Raw genomic sequence first — 19,951 nt, forward strand, 5'->3', positions numbered from 1 at the left:
ATCGATAATGCTTTCTTGCAATGCACCCTCAACGAGGAAGTCTACGTTTCACAACCCCCGGGCTTTGTCGATAAGGATCACCCTCATTATGTATGTCGCTTGCGCAAGGCCTTGTATGGTTTAAAACAAGCTCCTCGCGCTTGGTGACAATTCTCTCTTCTTCTACAAACATGGACTCTCTTATGTGTATGTGTTGGTATATGTTGACGACATTATCATCTCGGGTCCTCCTCCGTTGGTTCAAAATTTCAATGCATCTCTCGCGGCTCGTTTCTCTCTAAAGGATCTTGGCCCTCTAAGTTATTTCTTGGGTATTGAGGTTACGTGGACATCTATGGGACTACATCTGATGCAAAGGAAATATATACTTGATTTGCTGGCTAAAACTAAGATGCTTGGTGCGAAACCGGTTCCAACGCCGATGGCCTCGTCCTCTCAGCTCACGATCAACTCCGGCATACCTCTTACTGATGCAAAAGAATATCATATGGCTATTGGGAGTCTCCAATATCTTGCGATGACCACACCTGACATTGCCTTTCTGGTCAATCGTCTTTCCCAGTTTATGCACAAACCGACAGATGCACACTGGCAAGCCGTGAAGCGGGTGTTACGTTATCTTGCGGGAACTACATCTCTCGGTATTTTTCTCCGCCGTGATGCTCCTCTCACTGTACACGCCTTCTCCGATGCAGACTGGGGTCGGGACAAGGCTACCTATGTTTCGACGAATGCATATCTCATCTACTTTGGTGGTAGTCTCGTTTCCTGGTCGTCAAAGAAACAGAGGAGTGTTTCGTGTTCATCTAGAGAGGCTGAGTATCGGGCTGTTGCCAACACTGCTTCTGAACTACGATGGATCTGTTCTATTCTCCATGAGTTGGGTGTCACTCTTCCTACAGCTTCGGTGATTTATTGTGACAACATAGGGGCTACTTATTTATGTACTAATCCTGTTTTTCATTAAAAAATGAAACATGTGGTGTTGGAATATCATTTTGTTCAGGAACACATTCAGTCTGGGGTACTTCAAGTCGCACAAATCTCCGGGGATGACCAACTTGCTGACGCTCTCACAAAACCGCTACCGCCACCACGCTTTACTGAGTTGAATTTCAAGATTGGAGTCAAGAAGTTACCTCCATCTTGAGGGGGCGTATAAAGAGTACATATATCTAATAAGGAAACATGTGTAATTAGTATAATCAAAACCCTAATGTAAAGGACTATATATACTGTAATCGCTCATATCAATAAAATCAAGCATTCCTTACACTGGATGAAACTCATCTACTTCCCTATGTTCTCTCTATCAATTGCTGGTTTAATCTCTACTACTACTGAAACAGAAGCTCAGAGTTCTGGTGACCCAAGCAGCAAGCGCGGTGGCTGGATCACTTTTCCCTTCTTGATGGGTACGTAATATTTTTGTCTATGTTCTTCTTGATCCCAAAACACAGAGATAAAAATCTTGATATATTATTTTCTCTATGTTCTATGTGTTGTAGCTACGTTGTTAGGCCTTTCCATAACTTCTTTTGGATGGATAATGAACTTGATCGTCTTCTTGATTGAGGAATTCAACTTCATGAACATTGTTGCTGCTCAGATTTCAAATATTGTCAATGGATGTCTCAGCATGTTGCTTGTTGTTACAGCTATTCTAGCTGATTCTTTATTTGGTAATATTTTCCCGTCATCTTGGCCTCAACGTTCATTTATCTTCTCGTAAGTCAAAAACTCGTTGATCTCTCTGCTATCTCTTAAGTTACTTACACAAAGCTTACTAGTATTAACAATTTTTTTCCAGGGCATCTTTCTCTTGACTCTTATTACATCTTTCAACTACTTCAGACCTAAACCATGTGAAACAGGCTCAATCCTATGTCAGTCACCATCAAAACTCCAGCTTGGGTTATTGTATACAACCTTAGCCCTAGTGACTACTGGAACAGATGGGACAAGGGTGACTTTGGCATCTGCTGGTGCAAACCAATATGAGAAACCTAAAGACAAAGGAAGCTTCTTCAACTGGTACTTCTTCACAGTTAATACAAGCGCCATTATGCGACAGCAATTGTATATACACACGATAATGCTAGCTGGAAACTCGGGTTTGGTCTCTGCCCTGCTGCTACTTTGATCAGTTTCTTTGTCTTCATATCCGGGTAGAGATACTACAAGCATGACAAACCCATGAACAGCCCCTTCACAAGTCTTGTCCGCGTTGTAGTTGCTGCTACAGTGAATAGAAAGGCTGTGATTTCATCTAAAGAGGAAGACTATCATCACAATGAGCTCATAGAAGAGGCCATGCCCTCCAAGAGCTTCAGGTGAAACAAAAAGACATTAACTGATACATAAAACTTAACCACATAGCTGAAAGAATTAACATTTGCAGGTTGTTAAACCTGGCAGCGTTAAAGGCTGAAGGGGACTTAAAACTTAGTGATGATGACTCATTTAACAACATTTGGAGGTTATGTACTGTTCAAGAAGTCGAAGATTTTAAAGCGGTTCTTCGACTTATTCCTCTGGCTAGCCATCATGTTGGTTAGTACTCCCATTGTGGTGCAAGCAAGCATGATGGTACTCCAAGGTCTAGTCACAGACCATGGGCTCGGGCCTCACTTCAAAGTCTCGGCTGGGTCTCTCCAAGTCATAACAATCATCTCTGCATGTATCGTCATCATAATGAACAACTGGCTTGTCTACCCTATGTACCAGAAGCTAACCAACAAGCCGCTGACACCACTTCAAAAAGTTGGTATAGGCCAAGTTTTTACCATTCTAAGCATGGCCATCTCTGCGGTTGTTGAAGCAAAGAGGTTGAAAACAGTTGGGAATGAGCATCCCATGTCTGTGCTAAGGTTATTTCCTCCTCTCGTGATAGTAGGCATAGGTGAGGCCTTCGAGTTACCGGTAAATACTGAATTATTCTATGGAGAATTCCTCGAGTCTCTGAGGAACACTGCGACTTCATTGACCTCGGTGGTGATTGGAATCTCTTTCTATCTGAGCACAGCTCTTATTGATGTGATCCAAAGAACCACCGCGTGGTTACCAGATGAAATTAACCATGGAAGAGTTGACAATGTTTATTGGGTTCTAGTCATTGGAGGAGTCTTGAATCTTGGCTATTTTCTTGTGTGTTCATGGGTTTACAAATACAGAAACCTCAAGAATGATGATCAGGAACAAGATCCATAATATATTGTTTCACTTTCTCTATATTTTAAGTGTCTCCATGTCTTGAATCAAAAATGTCTTACATGCTCCTTTCGTGTGTTTATTGTTTGTTTGCAATTAAGTGAAATGTGATTTTTTATATATACCACATTCCGAAATAATACTTTCCAATCTGATGAATAGAGTGATCAAACCGATTCTTTCTAAGAAATGTCCTTGCTTATCATCTTCATTTGTCACCAAAGTTTATTGCTACTTTTGTACTTCCAAACGATACCTCTCTTGATTTTGCAACAGTCTCAAATTCTATCAAAACATTCTAAAGATAAAACTAGTCAATGTATTGTTCTAATAATGATATTGAAAGATATATCTCTGGACATTTCCTTTGTTAGTTGTGAATTATTTCAAAACTGACAACAGTAGATAAATGACAGAGTTGGGTAGGTATTAATCTAATTGTTCAGAACAATATCATTTACCAAATCATTTCACCAACATAAGTTATATAATTGTTAAGTATTTGCTTTTTTTTTTCCTTTATATAATAAGTTAAGGCTTTTTATCTGACTTCACCATCAGTTCATCACACACAACATGTACAAAGGCTCCCTCTTGTTCTTGTCATGCAGGGCCGGCGATAGGGAGGTGCAAGGTGTGCATTTGCACTGGAACCATTTAAAATTAGCATAAAAACTATTGTATTTTAAGGCCTAAAATAAAAAAAAATAAAAAAAAATTATATGTAAATAAGGCCCATTTTTCTAAAATTGAAATGGGACTATAATTTTTTTTTGGGATATTTACACCTCATGCTCGTATAGAGTTTTGCAAACGTGGTGGCTGGATCATTTTGGCGTTCATGATGGTTATTGTTTTATCTTATTGAACCCAAACCACCGAAAAATATTGATATATCTATATAGTAGGTGTTCTATTTGGTGCAACTACTTTTGTTAGGTCTTTCAGTAACATCACTTTTTGCAATCTAACTTTTTCTCTCCATCTTTACTTTTAATATACGAGACAATAGCATCGTAAATTGAAGTATACCTTTTAATCTAAATCATTACTACAAACTTTCTGCAAACTTAATACAAACGGATTTTAGAGTTGTGGTGACTGGTGGTGGTGACTTGAGAAGATAAAAGAAACAGGGTTATATAGGTTGTTATAATCATCGACTGATAATGCAGTCCACTAAATAATAGTGGAGGCTCCAATTGATCTCTCTACCTTTTCTCGTTAATCATCCTAACCAATTCCAACTGAGGTCGACCATTAGAGAACTTGAGAGTTGAGACCATAGAGCATAGCTAGTTATTTCATTCTGTAGGGTTCCATGATATGTATATGAATTAAGCTTCTAGGAGCATGCATAAATCGATGTTAACGTTATGATCATTTACAGTAAATAATAATATGCTTCGATCTTTCTCTCGGATCAATGAAACAGAATGTGTAAAGGCAAATATTGATCTTATGCCCATTTTTTTAAAGTATGCTCTCTCTGGCCATTATCGATGATAATGAGGAAAGTGGAAATGCTTTTTTAGTTATTAATTATAATTAGATTCAACCACGTGATTTTGGAACACGACAAGAGTTGATGAAAGGTCAAAATCTGAGTAGGTATTTGATATTATATAATCGAGACTCAACATGGATCATTAACAAATCATTGCACAATTCTGTCCTCGCTTATATATACTGTTTTAAGTGGTTTTTTTTTCTTCTTATCTAGTTGCATCATAACACACAAACACATTGGGCGTACGTGACTCCTCTGCTTCCTCTGTCAATGGATAGTTCAGTCTCTGGTGACACAGAAGCTCAGAGCTCTGGCGATGCAAGCAGCAAGCGCGGTGGCTGGATCACTTTTCCGTTCATGATCGGTTAGCTATAGTGATTTTTATTGTTTTTGAAACCAAAGACAATAACAAATGTTGATGATTGTTTTTGGTTCTATGTGGCGCAGCTACGTTGTTAGGCCTTTCCGTGACTTCTTTCGGATGGGTAATGAACTTGATCGTCTTCCTAATCGAAGAGTTCAACATCAAGAGCATCGCTGCTGCACAGATTTCAAACGTTGCTAATGGATGTCTCAGCATGTTGCCTGTTGTTGCAGCCATTCTAGCTGATTCTTTCTTCGGAAACATTCCTGTCATCTCGGCCTCAGCTTTCATTTCTCTCCTTGTAAGTCCAAGACGACTCATTGTTTCTCTTGTATGTGTTTGATACATAAAGCTTACTAGTTCATAAAAGTTTTTAGGGCATTGTTCTCTTGACCTTGATCTCATCTTTGGACTACTTGAGACCTAGACCGTGTGAAACGGGGTCAGTCCTATGCCAGTCTCCGTCAAAACTCCAGCTCGGGATTCTGTATACAGCTTTAGCTTTAGTGACCACTGGAGCAGGTGGGACGCGGTTCACTTTGGCATCCGCGGGTGCAAACCAATATGAGAAACCTAAAGAACAAGGAAGCTTCTTCAACTGGTACTTCCTCACACTATATGCTGGAGCTATTACTGGCGCAACAGCAATTGTATATACACAAGACAATGCCAGCTGGAAACTCGGGTTTGGTCTCTGCGCCATCGCTAATTTGATCAGTTTCATAGTTTTTGTCTCTGGGAAGAGACTATACAAGCATGACAAACCCATGGGAAGCCCCTTCACGAGTCTGATCCGCGTTGTGGTCGCTGCTATAGCAAAAAGAAAAGTTGTGATCACATCCAAAGAAGAAGACTATTACAGTGGGCTGGAAAAAGAGGGCAAGACTTTGGCTGCAGTGCCCTCTAAGAGCTTTAGGTAAAAGATAATAAAAACCTTGTAGTGAACCTTGTGCATGAAACTAAAACCAAAACTGAAAGATGATTACATGTGCAGGTTCTTGAACCGTGCAGCGTTAAAGACCGAAGATGATAACATTTGGAGGCTATGCTCTGTGCAAGAAGTAGAAGATTTCAAAGCCATTCTCCGAGTTCTTCCGCTTTGGCTATCAATCATCTTCGTTAGTACTCCAATGGTCATGCAAACAAGCTTGGTTGTACTCCAAGCTCTAGTCACAGACCGTGGGCTCGGCCCTCACTTTCAAGTCCCAGCTGGTTCCCTCCAAGTCATAATAATCTTCACTGCATGCATTGTTATCATGATGAACAACTGGCTTGTCTACCCCACGTACCAGAAGCTAACTCATAAGTCGATGACACCGCTTCAAAAAGTCGGTGTAGGTCAGGTTCTCACAATCCTAAGCATGGCACTCTCTGCCTTCGTCGAATCCAAGAGGCTAAAAACAGTTGAAAATGAGCATCCTATGCCAGTGTTATGGTTGTTTCCTCCCCTTGTGATAGTAGGTATAGGGGAAGCTTTCCAGTTTCCGGCGAATATTGAATTATTCTATGGTGAGTTCCCCGAGTCTTTGAGGAACACCGCGACTTCGTTGACCTCACTAGTGATTGGAATCTCTTTCTATCTGAGCACAGCTCTTATCGATGTTATCCGAAGAACCACGGGGTGGTTACCAGATGACATTAACCACGGAAGAGTTGACAATGTTTACTGGGTTTTAGTCATTTTAGGTGTCTTGAATTTTGGCTACTTCCTTGTATGCTCTTGGTTTTACAGATACAGAAACCTCAAGGATAGTGATCAGAAACAAGATCAAAAAGATGTTACAAACTAAAGACACAACTTGTTGTTTCAGTTTTCTCTATACATCACAATTGTCTCCATGTCTTGAAATTAGTATCTTACATGCTCCTCCTGTTAACTTTATTTGTATGTAAATTTTAATAAGTGTGTTTTTGTATGTTTACCAGCATTAGAAAATGATACGTTGAAACTGATGCAACAGAGTAATCAGCAGCTGCTTCTTATCAAAGTTTGAAGTCAAAAGAATTAGGTGAAAGTAAATCTTGCTTCCTCCGTGCGCCCTGTCAGGCTGTCAGTAACTTGTGACATAAACAATCTTTGGGTTTTCTTAGAATTAATAATTAGCAATATTTTTTAAAAATATTTGGTTTATTGGAGGATGAATGATTATCTCAAAAAATATTTGGTGTTAAGTGAGTGTAGTTGGTAGTTTTAGTAGACAATATATGGTGTATTATAACTTTAAAACTACATAGTTTTAAGCTTTGTAAAAATTAATATACCTACTTTACTAAAGCTCCCTTAAATCAATACAAAATCAAATTTTAAAACATATGTATTTATGTTTTTAAGACTTTTTCAAAATAACAAACATTGTAGAGTTATTATGTCTTTTAAAAAGGTGAAATGGTGTTATTAGTCTTAATCACTATTGACTATATTGACTGGGAAATCTGTGAGTCATGGATTTTCAATTGTGTAATCAAGAGAAAATAATGTCTAGAAACTACTTTTGTAAATGAGAGTGATAAAGTGGCTCGGGTGAGAGCAAACCCCAACTTTTATAGAAAGCGTACATATTAGTGTTGAATCTAGAGTAGATCACTCTAAGGATACTTTTGTAGATTATGAGAATTTACATGAAGATTAGTCAATGTTTTTGTTTTAGTATATTTATGTTTTCTTGATAAGTTGTCTAAATTCGGTAAGGTGGACTATAAAATATCATTTACAAATAATAAATATAGTGTTTGGGGATTTTGATCTCATTGCATAATTTTTTTTTTTGAATGAATGTAAAATTTGTATTCATCAAAAAAAAGCCTGTTTTTTTTTGAATAAAATGTTAAATTATACTTAAAGGAAAAATAGTGTTTTTACAACTATTGCAACTTGTGTTTTTTAAAAAAGCCTAGAATAAGCCAATTACAAGAAGCTAAAACAGAGCAAATTCAAACAGCCCTTGAAGCGAACCAGAGCTGAAGACCCTCATCGTACCGGCGGTCGCCGGTGGCCGAGATAGACAAGAGTTGATTCCTCACTTGTTTATCTATCCAGGAGATGAGACGGACAGTCGAGTTTGGAGCATCATCATGCCTGCGTGCATTACGCTCCCGCCAGATCGCGTGAACCAACCACTGTGTCAGACCAGCGATCAGACACACAGGTGATAAGAGTAGACCAGTTAGTGGTGTACTGATACCTGAATATATTCTTGGCTAAATCGCCCCACACGACCGATGCATAGCTGCAAGAAATAAACAGGTGAGTTCGAGTCTCAATCGTGGAACTCCAGAGGGCACATGTTGATACTGCATTTTGATTCCAGTGGAGCATACAATCACTAGTGGGGAGTCTATTCCACGCCTGTTCTTTACAACAAGTGTAACAGTTCTTATAAATCTACGAACTTGCTTTAATTCAGATCAACATTAAGTTCTGGTGGAAAACCAGAACGTAAGGATGTTTTCGTATTGAGGATGACCCGAGTTCAGAAGGAGAAGAAGCCTGTTGCGAATGGTCTTGTCAATTCGTTGTCCAAGTTGTGTTGCGGAGAGAGGATCTTCGCCTCAAAAACAACACAAGTGTATAAGTAACTCCTCTGCTTCCTCTGTTCTCTATCATGGCCGGTTCAGTATTTGCTGACACAGAAGCTCAAAGCTTTGACGATCCAAGCAGCAAGCGCGGTGGCTGGAACACTTTTCCCTTCATGATTGGTTTGTGTTTTTGGGAGTTTCTGTTTTGTGTTTTTTTTTTTTAAAAAAAAATCTAAAACATAGAAAAAAATGATAAGATTGTGGGGTTTTATGTGGTGCAGCTACGTTTTTAGGCATGTCCATAACTTCATTCGAAGGGTAACGAACTTGATCGTTTTCTTGATAGAAGAATTCAACATCAAGAAGATCGTTGCAGCTCATATTTCAAATATTGCCAATGGATGTCTCAGCATTGTTAAGGGTAGATCCTCACCCCAACAAAAGGCCCAGCCCAGAAAAGGCCCAAGTAAACCTCAAAGGAAGGAAGGGTACTTTGGTCATTTCGGCCGACACAGTTTCCTATAAAATATGAACGTACGGTGTTCGAAAAAAGGACGGAAGAAAAGAGAAGGATACGCTATAAAAGACCAGCTCCATCCCTCGTCTAAGTTTAGGGTCGACAAGCTGATAGCTCGTCTCTTGTATTTAATCTCATCACTTTAACGCGTCTAATTCAGATTGTAGCCTGTTCTTTTGTGCCTTCGCACCAATTTATAAAGAGGACTTCGACCTCCTTTTTACCGAACTAAATATTCTAATTGTGACGATTTGGACATCAACAAGCAAGTTACCTGTTGTTGCAGCCATTCTAGCTGATTCGTTCTTCGGTAACATTCTCGTCATCTCGGTCTCTACCTTCATATCACTACTTGTAAGCCCCAAGACTCATTGATTCTCTTCTCTCATGTGTTCTCTGATACATAAAGCTTTACCAGTTCATAAACATTTTCAGGGAATCCTTATCTTGACTCTGATTGCATCATTAGATTGGTTGAGACTCCTACAGTGTGAGACAGGCTAAATCCTATGCCAATCACCATCGAAACTACAGCTTGGGATCTTATGTACAGATTTAGTTCTACTGAAAACTGGATCAGGAGGGACGCGGTTCACTTTGGCATCCGCTGGTGCAAACCAATATAAGAAACTTAAAGATAAAGGAAGCTTTTTCAAATGGTACTTCCTCACACTATATGTTGGAGCTATTATTAGTGCAACAGCGATTGTATATACACAGGACAATGCTAGCTGGAAACTTGGGTTTTGTATCTGCGCTGCTGCTAATTTGATCAGTTTCATTGTTTTCGTCTCTGGCAAGAGATTCTGCAAGCTTGAAAAACCTATGGTAAGTCCATTTACAAACCTGATCCGTGTTGAAGTCGCTGCTACTGCAAAGAGAAAGGTATTGATTTTATCCAGAGAAGACCAGTATCACCGTGGGCTTGGAACAGAGGCCAACACTTCTATTGTCATGCCCTCCAAAAGCTTTAGGTGAGGAAACAAAAAAAAATCTTGCTTGATTCATGACACTTAAACAAATAGCTGAAATATATGTACATGTGCAGGTTGTTGAACCGTGCCGCTTTGATGACCATAGATGATGTAAACAACATTAACGGCTCAGTTTATAACATATGGAAGCTATGTTCTGTCCAAGAAGTAGAAGATTTGAAAGCCATTCTCCGCGTTCTTCCTTTGTGGCTAGCTATAGTTTTCTTTAGTGTTCCCATGGTGATGCAGTCAAGCTTGATTGTACTCCAAGCTCTAGTCACAGACCGAGGGCTTGGCACTCATTTCAAAGTCCCTGCCGGTTCACTCCAAGTCATAGTACTCATCTCTGCATGCATCTTTATCATGATGAACAATTGGCTTGGCTATCCAATGTACCAGAAACTAACCCATAAGCTGCTAACACCGCTTCAAAAAGTAGGCATAGGTCAGGTTCTCACCATCCTAAGCATGGCAGTCTCTGCGGTTGTGGAAGCAAAGCGGCTGAAAACAATTGAAACTGAGCATCTCATGTCAGTGCTATGGCTGTTTCCTCCCCTCGTTATAGTAGGAGTAGGCAAAGCCTTCCAGTTTCCAGCCAATATTGAATTCTTCTATGGAGAATTCCCCGAGTCTTTAAGGAACACCGCTACTTCATTGACCTCGGTGGTGATTGGAATCTCTTTCTATATCAGCACAGCTCTCATCGATCTTATCCAGAGGACCACCAAGTGGTTACCAAACGACATTAACCACGAAAGAGTTGACAACGTTTACTGGGTATTAGTCATTGTAGGAGTCTTGAATTTTGGTTATTTCCTTGTCTGCGCTTGGTTTTACAAATACAGAAACCTGAAAAATGAAAATCTTGAACAAGATACAAAAGATGTTACAACCTAAAAACACAAAAATGTTTTGTTTCAGTCTTCTCTACATATCTTGAATCAAAATCTTACATGCTCTTTGTTTCTGTTGTTTGCAATTTTTAATTACCAAGTGCAGTGTGTTTTTGCATTTCCTACTTCACACATGAGACTACATTCAGAAAATGATACTTTCAAACTGATGGAACAGAGTAATCAGCTGATTCTTATCAAAGTTCTAATGAAGTTACTACGGCCATTACACCCAAAAAAAAACAAAGTTGCTACAGCTATTGAATTACAACATAGGATTCCGATAATAACAACTAAAGATAACACAAATTAGTACGTAGTGAATGATTATATATCCTAGCTCAGCAAGAGATCATTAGTATTAATCATCTATGATCGACGCTCCTTTTCTCATGAATCCCACATCAGTTGCATTAACTTACTTCTAATCAAATTATATACATCAACATAAGGTACAAGGTTTGTCCCTTCGAAGACATCCAATAAAATTGGAACGATACAGAGAAGATTAGCATGGTCCATGCGCAAGGATGACACGTACAAATCTTGAAATGGTCCAAAAAAAATTTTCTCTTTCTATTAAAGAGATGTAGTATTGTGTGGATCTGTCCGTTTTAACTATTGAATGGGCCAATGGGGTTGTAGTAAACTAAAGAAAACAAATCCTAAACAACCTAGACAACAAAAAACACGAGTGTAAAAAAAAAAAAAAAAAAAAAATCCTCTCTCCTAAAGAAGAGTTCGCCCTAGCCGTCAACAAGCTTCAGTTCTCCGTTTGCCCTCTCCGGTGGTCGGCGCTCCTCGCCGCTGCCGTGAGAGGGTACCTTAGTCTCTCTTTTTCTGTTGTTGTTTAGTTCCTTGCTTCCTTTAACTCTTGGATTTCGGTGGAGATTGACTTCACTTTGGTTGAGACGGCAGATCTTCGCGGCGGGGCTTGCGAGTTTCGTCGTCGGCCAGCTTCTCCTGAGAGAGTTGTTTCTTGGGTCTCCTAGATCTATTTTTTGGAAGATTCGACAGAGTTTTGAGTTTCATGGTGATTCCCAAAATTTGCTCTCGAATTTATGGTTGTGGTCTTGCTTGTTTCTTTAGCTCGATAAGCCAACCATCTGATATCTTCTTCACCGTTGTCTAGAGCTAAATGGAACTGTTTTAGTTTGTTTCAATTTCTTGGATTAGTCGTTTAAGTAGATGTTTGGCTTTGGACTGGGGAATCGTTTGGCTTGCTTCGAGTCTCAATTTGGGTTTGTGGAGGCGGTTGGAAGTGTCATTTTGCAGAGATTTTGCTAGCAATTCCGGATCAGGTAGATCCACGGTATGACTCGAAGAATAAGGTATCTTCTTTGCTAGGTCCTTCCCTGTGTTCTTTCGTTCATGTGTTGTTCGATTGGAAGTCGTCAGTGTTGTGTGGTTGTGTTTGCGTTACCCGCCCAGCCTTTACCTTCCTATCACCCTTGTTTATATCGTCCTTCCTTTGATTCCCACAAGGCTTGTTTCCCTCTCTAAGCTTAGGCTCCGTTTTGTTTGAAGAAATGCTAGTCTCCTTTGTCTGCAGTTGGTCCTTCTCATGGTTGTGGTTGATAGCTGTCTCGGTTAGACTTCCCTCCTTGTCTTGCTTTGCAAATCTGTTTAGATTTGATTGCGTTTTGAAGGCTTCTATCTAGACGTTATGGGACGCTGTAGTCGTCGTCGTCGTATCCAGAAACGTTCGAGTCTTGTTTGCTGGGTTATGAAGTTCTTGGTTTTTGCTTCGAGAGATTGGCTCTCATATTGATAGGAGGTGGTGGTTGTTATTTTTGGATTGGCCTCGGGCATCCTTGGTAAAACTCAGCTTCAAGAGCTTCAGAAGAAGAAACATTGCGGTTTGGGACTAGTTTATTTCCTCAAGGTTCATCCTAGTTTGCCTTTGTCTTTAGCTCTTGGGTTCATCCTCTTTCCAAAGTTAAATTTTCCTTTGCTTTGTTGTTTGTTTTCTGTGTTGGTTTCTCTTATGCTTCTGGGAATTTGTACTCGTCCGCCGGCTTTGTTTCTCTTGTTTGAACATTAGACTTCGGGGAAATCTTGTGTTTCGCCGGTTTAAGTTGTATGTCACAATGTATTCCACCTAGTTATATATATATATAAAAAAAACGACCTAGACAACTAATAGATGCAAACAGTATACGACGGCGTTGGTAGCATGGTCTTGTGATATGTTTGAGAACCAAATATCTTGGAATGAAAATAGAGTTTAGTATGCGAGATAACGTGGTCAGATTTTTTTATATATATTTGCTGATACATGAGTTTTCTTTGTTAATTTATATATCATACACAAGTCACTAACGATCTTGACTATATATATTTTTTTTATAACGATTATTCAAACTTTCATTTCTGTTTATAGTTTTGAAAGATTAAAGGACAGTACTGTTTAGGATTTGGTCAAATACTTTTATAGTTGTTTATTACATTCACCAACTTGTCATTTTGCAAACAATAACAGTAGATGGACTGTCAGAATCTGATTACGACTTTTCGTGACAATTTAGTTTTTTTATAAATAGAGAGAATAGGTTTGTATTATTATAGTTGTTATATTATCAAATGCAATGATACAACTTATATAATCAAAAAACATAATTAAAGAGATTACATAGAATAATATAATTAATGTATATTAGAGTAATATATTGGATTTGAGTAATCATAGGTGATATGATGATACTCTTTCCTTAATACTTTTATCTAACTCCATTATTACAACACACAAACACAAGTCAACGTGTACCTCCTGCTTTCTTGTTCTCTGCCATGGCTGATTCAAACTCTGGTGACACAGAAGCTCATCGCTCTAGCGATCCAAATGGAAAGCGTGGTGGCTGGATCACTTTACCGTTCATACTCGGTTTGTTTTATTTTTTGATTTTTTTTTTAAATTGTTTTTGGTACCAAAACATAGAAATATGTTGATGATTGTGAGGTTTTTATGTGGTGCAGTTACACTATTAGGCATGTCCATAACTTCTTTTGGATGGATAATGAACTTGATCGTCTTCTTGATTGAGGAATTCAACATCAAGAACATCGCCGCTGCTCAGATTTCAAATGTTGTCAGTGGAGTTGTCAACATGTTGCCTGTTGTTGCAGCCATCTTAGCCGATTCCTTTTTCGGGAACGTTCCCATTATCGCGGCTTCCACTTTCATGTCTCTGATCGTAAGTCTAACACGCTCACTAGTTCTCTTCCGTTTTCTGAAATACAAAAAGCTTACAAGTTTTGAAACATGTTTTCAGGGAACCTCTCTCTTGACCTTGATCTCATCTTTGGACTACTTGAGACCTAGACCGTGTGAAACAGACTCAATCCTATGCCAATCGCCATCAAAACCACAACTCGGGGTCTTGTATTTAGCCTTAGCTCTAGTGATCATTGGATCAGCTGGGACGCGGTTCACCTTGGCATCCGCGGGTGCAAACCAATATACGAAACCTAAAGAACAAGCAAGCTTCTTCAACTGGTTCTTCGTTGCACTATATACCGGAGCTATTACTGGCACAGCAGCAATTGTATATACACAAGACAACGTTAGCTGGAAACTTGGATTCGGTCTCTGTGCTGTTGCTAATTTGATCAGTTTCATCGTTTTCATCGCCGGGAAGAGATTCTACAAGAGTGACAAACCTTTGGGAAGTCCCTATACAAGTCTGATCCGAGTTTTAGTCGCTGCTACATTGAAAAGAAAGGCTGTGATTACCTCCAAAGAAGAAGACTATCATCACTCTGATCTTGAAAAAGAGTCCAAGACTTCTGCTTCAATCCCATCCGACAGCTTCAGGTGAAGACTAAAACATTTGTACGATTCTTGAAAGTTAAACAAGGACTAAAAAGAACTTTACATGTGCAGGTTCTTGAACCGTGGAGCATTGAAGAACGATGAAGCATCAGTTAGTAACAAGTGGAGGTTATGTTCTGTTCAAGAAGTAGAGGATTTCAAAATCGTTCTCCGACTTCTCCCTCTCTGGGCAGCAGAAATGTTCCTCGCCACTCCCGTAGGGGTGCAAATGAGCATGACGGTCCTCCAAGCTTTGGTCATGGACCGTGAACTTAGCCCCCACTTCAAAGTCTCTGCTGGTTCTCTACAAGTCATAGTATTCTTATCTGGATGTGTCTTTATCATGCTCAACAACTGGACTATCTATCCCCTGTACAAGAAGCTAATCCGTAAGCGGCTCACACCGCTTCAACAAGTTGGTATAGGCCATGTTTTCACCATCCTAAGCATGGCGGTATCAGCTCTTGTGGAAGCAAAGAGGCTGAAAACAGTTGATGATAATGGCCATCCAATGTCAGTGCTATGGCTGGTTCCTGCTCTCGTGCTAGTTGGAATAGGCGAGGCTTTTCATTTTCCAGCGAACGTTGCAGTGTTCTATGGAGAATTCCCTGAGTCTTTGAAGAACACAGCGACTTCATTGACCTCGGTGGTGATTGGAATCTCTTTTTATTTGAGCACAGCTCTTATTGATGTGATCCAAAGAACCACCCCGTGGTTACCAGATGACATTAACCATGGAAGAGTTGATAATGTTTATTGGGTCTTAGTTATAGGAGGAGTCTTAAACTTTGGTTATTTTCTTGTCTGCTCTTGGGTTTACAAATACAGAAACCTTAAGAATGATGATCAGAAACGAGATCTTAAAGATGTTACAACCTAATTAAGGAAGCCACATAATGTTCTGCAAACTCATTATTGTTTGTCGTTTGTGCTTCCATTTACCAATTTACAACTGTGTTTTCTTTTCTGTACATGAAACTTCTAAAATCTATATTGGTATGCACTAGACTTAATTATATTGACCGTTACTTTGAAATTAATTTTGATATTCGTATTTTTAAGTTTACATTATAGTGGTCGAGGTTTAAACCTAGGTTCAATCAGAAGCCAGAAGAGAATGCTTCGATGGTATACTTGTGCAGTCAAAATACATCTAAAACCTTAATGTTCTTTCCAGCTGTTTCACCTGAAAAAATCATGAAGAAATTAATAAAATTCATGAAGTTTAGTATCAAAGAACAATAAGGTTTGTGTTGATATTTATGCAATATAATGGAGAAATCATAAAGTTCTTTTCTTTCCTCATTCAGTCTCAAGATTCTATTGTAGATTATGTGAATTGACAACATGATTTCTTAGAACGTGTTTTTATGTTTGTTTATAACTAGTGGATGAAATTGGTGAAGATTAATGCATGTGACTATCGAGTGATCTGGTCAAGTCTTTTTAATATTCACTAGCTGTTAGAAACTGATTTTCATGGATAAACAAAAGACCAATGACACATTTTTTTTGGTTGAAAGACCAATGACACATTATTTCATCAAAGTCATTTCTCAGCTTTCACACAGTTACTCTGCTCTATCATGGCTGGTTCAGTTTCTGGTGATTGCAACCGCGGTGGCTGGAGCACATTTCCGTTCATGATAGGTTAGTTTTGTGTTTTGGGGTTTTTTTTTTCTTTCTTTTCGGTCTATGTGAGATTTAGATACTACATATAGAGGGTTAGCACAGAGTGTTTTGTTTTTCTATGTTGCTAAAAATTATCTTCAAATGTTGATTATTGTGGGGTTCTATGATGAGGTGCAGCTACGTTATTAGGCATTTCAGTGACTTCTTATGGATGGGTACTGAACTTAATCGTCTTCTTGATCGAGGAATTCAACTTCAAGAACATTGCTGCTGCTCAGATTTCAAATATTGTCAATGGATGTCTCAGTATGTACGTTGCCTGCTGTTACAGCCATTGTAGCTGATTCTTTCTTTGGAAACATTCCAGTTATCACGACCTCTGCTTTCATTTCTCTTCTTGTAAGTCCAAGACTCAATTCTGTTTCATCAGTTCTCTTTCATGTTCTTATACACAAAAACTCACAAGTTTTGAATATTGAGTTACGTTTGTTTAATAGGGCATCGTTCTGTTGACTCTAATCGCATTTTTCGACAACTTGAGACCCCAGCTGTGTGAAACAGGTTCATTCCTATGTCAATCGCCAACAACACTCCAGTTTGGGATCTTGTATGCAGCCTTAGCTCTAGTGACCATTGGAACTGCTGGGACACGGGTGGCTTTGGCATCTGCGGGTGCAAACCAATATGAGAAACCTAAAGACAAAGGAAGCTTCTTCAACTGGTACTTCCTCACGGTAAATACAGGCGCGATTATTAGCGCTACAGCAATTGTATACACACAGGAGAATGCTAGCTGGGAACTCGGGTTTGGTCTCTGCGCAGCTGCTAATTTGATCAGTTTCATTGTTTTCATCTCCAGGAAGAGATTTTACAAGCATGACAAACCAATGGGAAGTCCCTTCACAAGCCTTATCCGCGTCTTAGTCGCTGCTATACTGAAAATAAAGGTTGTGACTTCTTCCAAAGAAGAATATTATGACAATGGGAAGTCAGAAAAGATTCCAAGGCTTCTGTTGGAATGCCCTCCAAGAGCTTCAGGTGAATATAAAAAGCTTGTGCATGTTTTCTTGAAAGTTAAAACCTGAACTGAAAGAGCTTTATATATATGTGCAGGTTCTTGAACCGTGCAGCATAAAAGACTGAACAGAACTTAAATCAAGAAGACGGTTTGGGTCATAACATATGGAGGCTATGTTCTGTTGAGGAAGTAGAAGATTTTAAATATGTTCTCCGAGTTGTCCCTCTATGGTTAGCCATCCTATTCGTTGGAACTTCCATTGGTGTTCAAGCAAGTATGACGGTCCTCCAAGCTCTCGTAACGGACCGAGAACTCGGCTCTAAATTCAAAGTCCCGGCTGGATCTCTACAAGTCATAGTACTCATCTCTTCATGCGTCTTTCTTGTGCTCAACAACTTGACTATCTATCCCATGTACCAGAGGATCACCCATAAGAAGCTAACACCGCTTCAACAAGTAGGTATAGGTCAAGTTTTCAACATCTTGAGCATGGCAATCTCCGCCATAGTTGAAGCAAAAAGGCTGAAAGCAGTTGAAAATGAGCATCCCATGTCAGTTTTATGGCTATTCCCTCCTCTCGTGATAGTCGGAATTGGCGATGCCTTCCATTATATGGCGAATGTTGCAATATTCTATAGAGAGTTCCCTGAGTCTATGAGGAACACAGCAACCTCCGTAACCTCGGTGGCATTTGGAATCTCATTCTACTTAAGTACAGCTCTAATTGACTTGATACAGAGGACCACTGCATGGTTACCAGACGACATAAACCACGGGAGAGTGGACAACGTGTACTGGGTTTTGGTTCTTGGAGGCGTTCTGAACTTTGGCTATTTCCTTATCTGTTCTTGGTGTTTCACATTTAGAAATTTCCAAGATGATAAGAGACAAGACCCTAAAGATGTTACAACCTAAGACACAACATGTTTTTGTTTCAGTTTTCTCTACCATATATTCAAGATTGATATCTTATTTGCTCCTAACTCTAGCGTTTGAGCATCAAGGTTATATAGACTATAGTATCAGATAAGTATTTGCTCCCTTTTTTTTTTTAATTCCATACTGCAAAAGTGAATAATTTATATAATTACATATTTAAGTTTCTATTTATCAATGTTTATTGTGAGTTAAAAAAACCTTATCTACTAAAAATAGGGTCCAAAACAAGATTCCTTATTTTCTACTTTAGAACCACCTAGTCAGCGACAATGAACGAGTGTACGTAGTAGCGCGTTCACTCATGTCTCCATTGTCATAATAAAACCTTCATTACCTTTCTAGATCAGACATATTAACGAAATTAATTACGTAATTTATCTTCGATTTACCAAATCAACCCTAGGTAGCTTGCTCCGCAAGTGAAAGAATTGGTCTTGAGAAGAACTGGTCTGTGTGACTTGTGGGCCTATTTAATTAAAGCCTTGCTCTTATGTTAAATCATATCCAAATCGGCTTCTCTGCTTCACTCTTTTAATTTATTTTCTACTTCATTTTTTTCCCTCACACAGATCTTTGATACTATTACGAGTTACGGTCATGGAGTTTCCATCTCCGTCCCGTTCAAGAAGGGAGGAACGAACCGTTCCTCCAAAGAGAGGTCGAATCAAGACCATGATCGTTCGTGATCTAGTCAGATCAGCAGCAACCTCGATCACGCCTCCTCCTCCGAAAGGTCGAATCAAGATCATGATTGCTCGAGATCTAGTCGGATCATCGACACAGAACAACTACGGTGGAGACGGCAATAGAGAAGGCTAGTTAAGTAGCCACTTCAATTGCAAAGCTGGCCCTTCCCCTGAGAAGATTGATCTGATCTTCAAAATTCATATCCTGTGTAAAAAATGTAATATAATTGTTGGCTTTTGTTTGCTATGTTTATAGATGTAATCTTTTGGGGGTAAATTAAAGGAAATTTACTAAAGAGTTTGGGGATGATACTTTTGTATCTTTGTAAAATACAAATGTAAAATATAGTATTGTCTCTTATTATGTTTTTTATTTATTTATTTATTTTGGATGTACTGTTCATATGAAACGCATAAATATATACTTAATTTTGAAATTATGAAAGCTACAAAACTAATAAATCATTCTTCTGAGGCTACAGATTAATATAACCCTAAATATATCTATCCTTGTTTTGATGTAGTGGAAAAAATGAAAATAAAAATAAAAAACAATTTATTCGTGTAGATGTTTGTATCTAATTGGTCTAATTTTTTTATATAAAAAACAATTTATTTTCTTTCTTTTTTTTCTCTTTCTTCTCTCTTATCTCTTCGCGATTCTCTCGAAAACGGAGAGATTTTTTGGCTTCACTCGCAAAATTCTCATCTTTGATCTTGTTGATTAACCAATCTCCAATCAAATTACTGATCAAATAATCTTCAGTCGAAGGTGTTGATTGAGAAATCAAACCAACAAATCAGAGATTCTGATCAATCGACGAGAGATTTGAGAGTCTTCTCCACCAAAGTCGATGGTTAACCAATCTCCATCTGATGGT

At 38.9% G+C, this 19,951-nt stretch overlaps 3 protein-coding genes, 1 non-coding gene and 3 pseudogenes across 4 annotated transcripts; all 7 read left to right on the top strand.

Annotated features, from left to right (window-relative positions):
• The first annotated feature begins 1,279 nt into the window (after nt 1–1,279).
• On the top strand, nt 1,280–3,210 carry LOC104698887 (protein NRT1/ PTR FAMILY 2.3-like; annotated as a pseudogene).
• A 1,651-nt stretch (nt 3,211–4,861) lies between these two features.
• Nucleotides 4,862–7,000, top strand: LOC104790808 (protein NRT1/ PTR FAMILY 2.3). Its single transcript, XM_010516592.2, has 4 exons — nt 4,862–5,084; nt 5,168–5,385; nt 5,462–6,000; nt 6,079–7,000. The coding sequence occupies exons 1-4, from the start codon at nt 4,991–4,993 to the stop codon at nt 6,872–6,874; spliced, it is 1,647 nt and encodes a 548-aa protein (XP_010514894.1). The 5' UTR covers nt 4,862–4,990; the 3' UTR covers nt 6,875–7,000.
• A 1,686-nt stretch (nt 7,001–8,686) lies between these two features.
• Nucleotides 8,687–10,988, top strand: LOC104790809 (protein NRT1/ PTR FAMILY 2.3-like; annotated as a pseudogene).
• Nucleotides 10,989–11,447: 459 nt separating this feature from the next.
• Nucleotides 11,448–11,550, top strand: LOC147942560 (U6 spliceosomal RNA). Its single transcript, XR_015560520.1, has one exon. It is a non-coding gene; the product is annotated as a U6 spliceosomal RNA (small nuclear RNA).
• A 2,064-nt stretch (nt 11,551–13,614) lies between these two features.
• Nucleotides 13,615–15,835, top strand: LOC104790810 (protein NRT1/ PTR FAMILY 2.5-like). Its single transcript, XM_010516593.2, has 4 exons — nt 13,615–13,868; nt 13,961–14,178; nt 14,257–14,798; nt 14,868–15,835. Exons 1-4 carry the CDS (start codon nt 13,775–13,777, stop codon nt 15,673–15,675), a joined length of 1,662 nt encoding a protein of 553 aa, XP_010514895.1. The 5' UTR covers nt 13,615–13,774; the 3' UTR covers nt 15,676–15,835.
• Nucleotides 15,836–16,381: 546 nt separating this feature from the next.
• Nucleotides 16,382–18,360, top strand: LOC104698888 (protein NRT1/ PTR FAMILY 2.1-like; annotated as a pseudogene).
• A 523-nt stretch (nt 18,361–18,883) lies between these two features.
• LOC109133401 (uncharacterized) lies at nt 18,884–19,507 on the top strand. The gene has a single exon (XM_019246485.2). The coding sequence runs from the start codon at nt 18,982–18,984 to the stop codon at nt 19,201–19,203; it is 222 nt and encodes a 73-aa protein (XP_019102030.1). The 5' UTR covers nt 18,884–18,981; the 3' UTR covers nt 19,204–19,507.
• Nucleotides 19,508–19,951: the final 444 nt, after the last annotated feature.

The sequence above is a fragment of the Camelina sativa genome, chromosome 6 (genome assembly GCF_030686135.1).
Source record: "Camelina sativa cultivar CO46 ecotype springtype chromosome 6, ASM3068613v1".
NCBI lineage: Eukaryota > Viridiplantae > Streptophyta > Magnoliopsida > Brassicales > Brassicaceae > Camelina > Camelina sativa.

Excerpts from the sequence above, each read along its gene's own strand:
- LOC104790808 (XM_010516592.2), top strand. The coding sequence starts at position 4,991 with ATGGATAGTTCAGTCTCTGGTGACACAGAAGCTCAGAGCTCTGGCGAT. Across the intron at positions 5,386-5,461 it reads CAGCTTTCATTTCTCTCCTT|GGCATTGTTCTCTTGACCTT; the intron begins GTAAGTCCAAGA and ends AAAAGTTTTTAG. Across the intron at positions 6,001-6,078 it reads GTGCCCTCTAAGAGCTTTAG|GTTCTTGAACCGTGCAGCGT; the intron begins GTAAAAGATAAT and ends TTACATGTGCAG.
- LOC104790810 (XM_010516593.2), top strand. The coding sequence starts at position 13,775 with ATGGCTGATTCAAACTCTGGTGACACAGAAGCTCATCGCTCTAGCGAT. Across the intron at positions 13,869-13,960 it reads CACTTTACCGTTCATACTCG|TTACACTATTAGGCATGTCC; the intron begins GTTTGTTTTATT and ends TATGTGGTGCAG. Across the intron at positions 14,179-14,256 it reads CCACTTTCATGTCTCTGATC|GGAACCTCTCTCTTGACCTT; the intron begins GTAAGTCTAACA and ends ACATGTTTTCAG.
- LOC109133401 (XM_019246485.2), top strand. The coding sequence starts at position 18,982 with ATGGAGTTTCCATCTCCGTCCCGTTCAAGAAGGGAGGAACGAACCGTT.